This window comes from Plasmodium cynomolgi, chromosome 11, assembly GCF_000321355.1.
Source record: "Plasmodium cynomolgi strain B DNA, chromosome 11, whole genome shotgun sequence".
NCBI classification, from domain to species: Eukaryota; Apicomplexa; class Aconoidasida; order Haemosporida; family Plasmodiidae; genus Plasmodium; species Plasmodium cynomolgi.
The window spans coordinates 1687280-1688618 of record NC_020404.1 but is presented as its reverse complement, the minus strand read 5'-3'; the positions used below and the strand labels follow the sequence as shown (position 1 = coordinate 1688618).

The 1339-nt window shown below is 45.9% G+C and overlaps 1 protein-coding gene across 1 annotated transcript in view; it reads right to left on the bottom strand.

Annotated features, from left to right (window-relative positions):
• The window catches only part of PCYB_114740 (transporter protein), a gene marked incomplete at both ends in the record, with an annotated part of 2384 nt that extends 2048 nt beyond the window's left edge, over window positions 1–336 (bottom strand). The window contains one exon of the mRNA XM_004223353.1: window positions 4–336. Within this exon, the coding sequence (XP_004223401.1) occupies window positions 4–336 (333 nt within the window). The remainder of the gene's footprint in view (window positions 1–3) is intronic.
• Window positions 337–1339: the final 1003 nt, after the last annotated feature.

Genomic DNA, 1339 nt, shown 5'->3' with positions numbered 1-1339 from the left:
AACATACTCCAGGGCCAGTTGCATAGCATAGCCAAGAAAAACGAAAAAAAAAATGAACAAAGTTTTAGTTTCTGGGTCGGACGAATTAAATAAGACAATGTGTTTGTGAGAAGAAACGATCATGATGGTTTCGGGGAGGAGGTGGAACATCACAATGGAGAAAATGAATCCAGAGCCAAAGCAGTTTAGGTTGGATAGGATGCCCTTTATTTTATCTTCATGCTCTGCATTTTTTTTTTTCCCAAGGAGACCTATCAGGTACGGGATTGAGCATCCGAACGTTGCCACGCACAGGAAGGTGAAGATGCAAATAGCCTTCGCCAGGAGGAGGTCCATTTTGTCAAGCTACTGTCGAGGGGGCAGGTGGTGGCTGATGGTAGCAGGTGCTAGTGGCTGAGGGTGACGGATAGCGGCTAGACGGCGAAGAGAATGAAAAAAAACAGACCCCCTTGTCTCTCCCTGTGGACTCGAGCGGTGCGCCTACACCTCCTTCGATGCCTTCGAACAGGGAAAGCGCCTACTGCCGTGGCTCCCTTCTCACGAACCTTCCCCCAAACTGTTTTTTTGTTTTGTTTTGTTTTATTTTATCTGTCCTGTGCTCCTTTTCTATTTGCCTGCAAAAGATGCGAAGGGGTGATACAAATTGGGAGCTACAAAAATGGAGAAAAATGGGATAAAGTTGCGGTGCAGAGCGCGCCACTCAGAAGGGCGCTGTGATGTGATCCTAACGCTGCAGCTGCTTCTCCTCACCTGTGAAAGAGATGAATGGGGAGTGGCGGCGACAACGGCAGGCCGAAACGGTGAGAAGTGACGCGGCAACGGCAGAGCGAAACGGTGAAGAGTGAAGAGGCAACGGCAGAGCGAAACGGTGGGGAGTAGCTCTGCTCGGGATGTGCCTTCGCGTGTACATGCACACATACACATCAGTCATGCGCTCTCCTCAACTGGTTAACACACACAAACGATAATTCGTTTTATGGACTTAAAAAGGAAACGGAAAAAGGTGCTCCCTCTCTCTTTCTCCAACACACCCACTCAGGTAATTGGGACACTGCCTGATAGGCGTTCAAAAAAAAAAAAAAAAAAATGCATATAAACATACATACATACGTACGTACGAGTGTATATTTATTTAAACACGCGGTGGAAAATTTTTTACGACAATGATGGTACGACGAACGAAGCGTGTTGACTATACGCTGCGTTTAAAAACAAAATGCGCCGCGCGATTTTTCTCCTCTGTTGAACTTCATTTTAAAAATGGAAAGTTAACATAACACTGTAGCTGTTAAAGTTAAATCAAAGGAGGTAACAATTTCGCGAACACTCCTTTGTAATA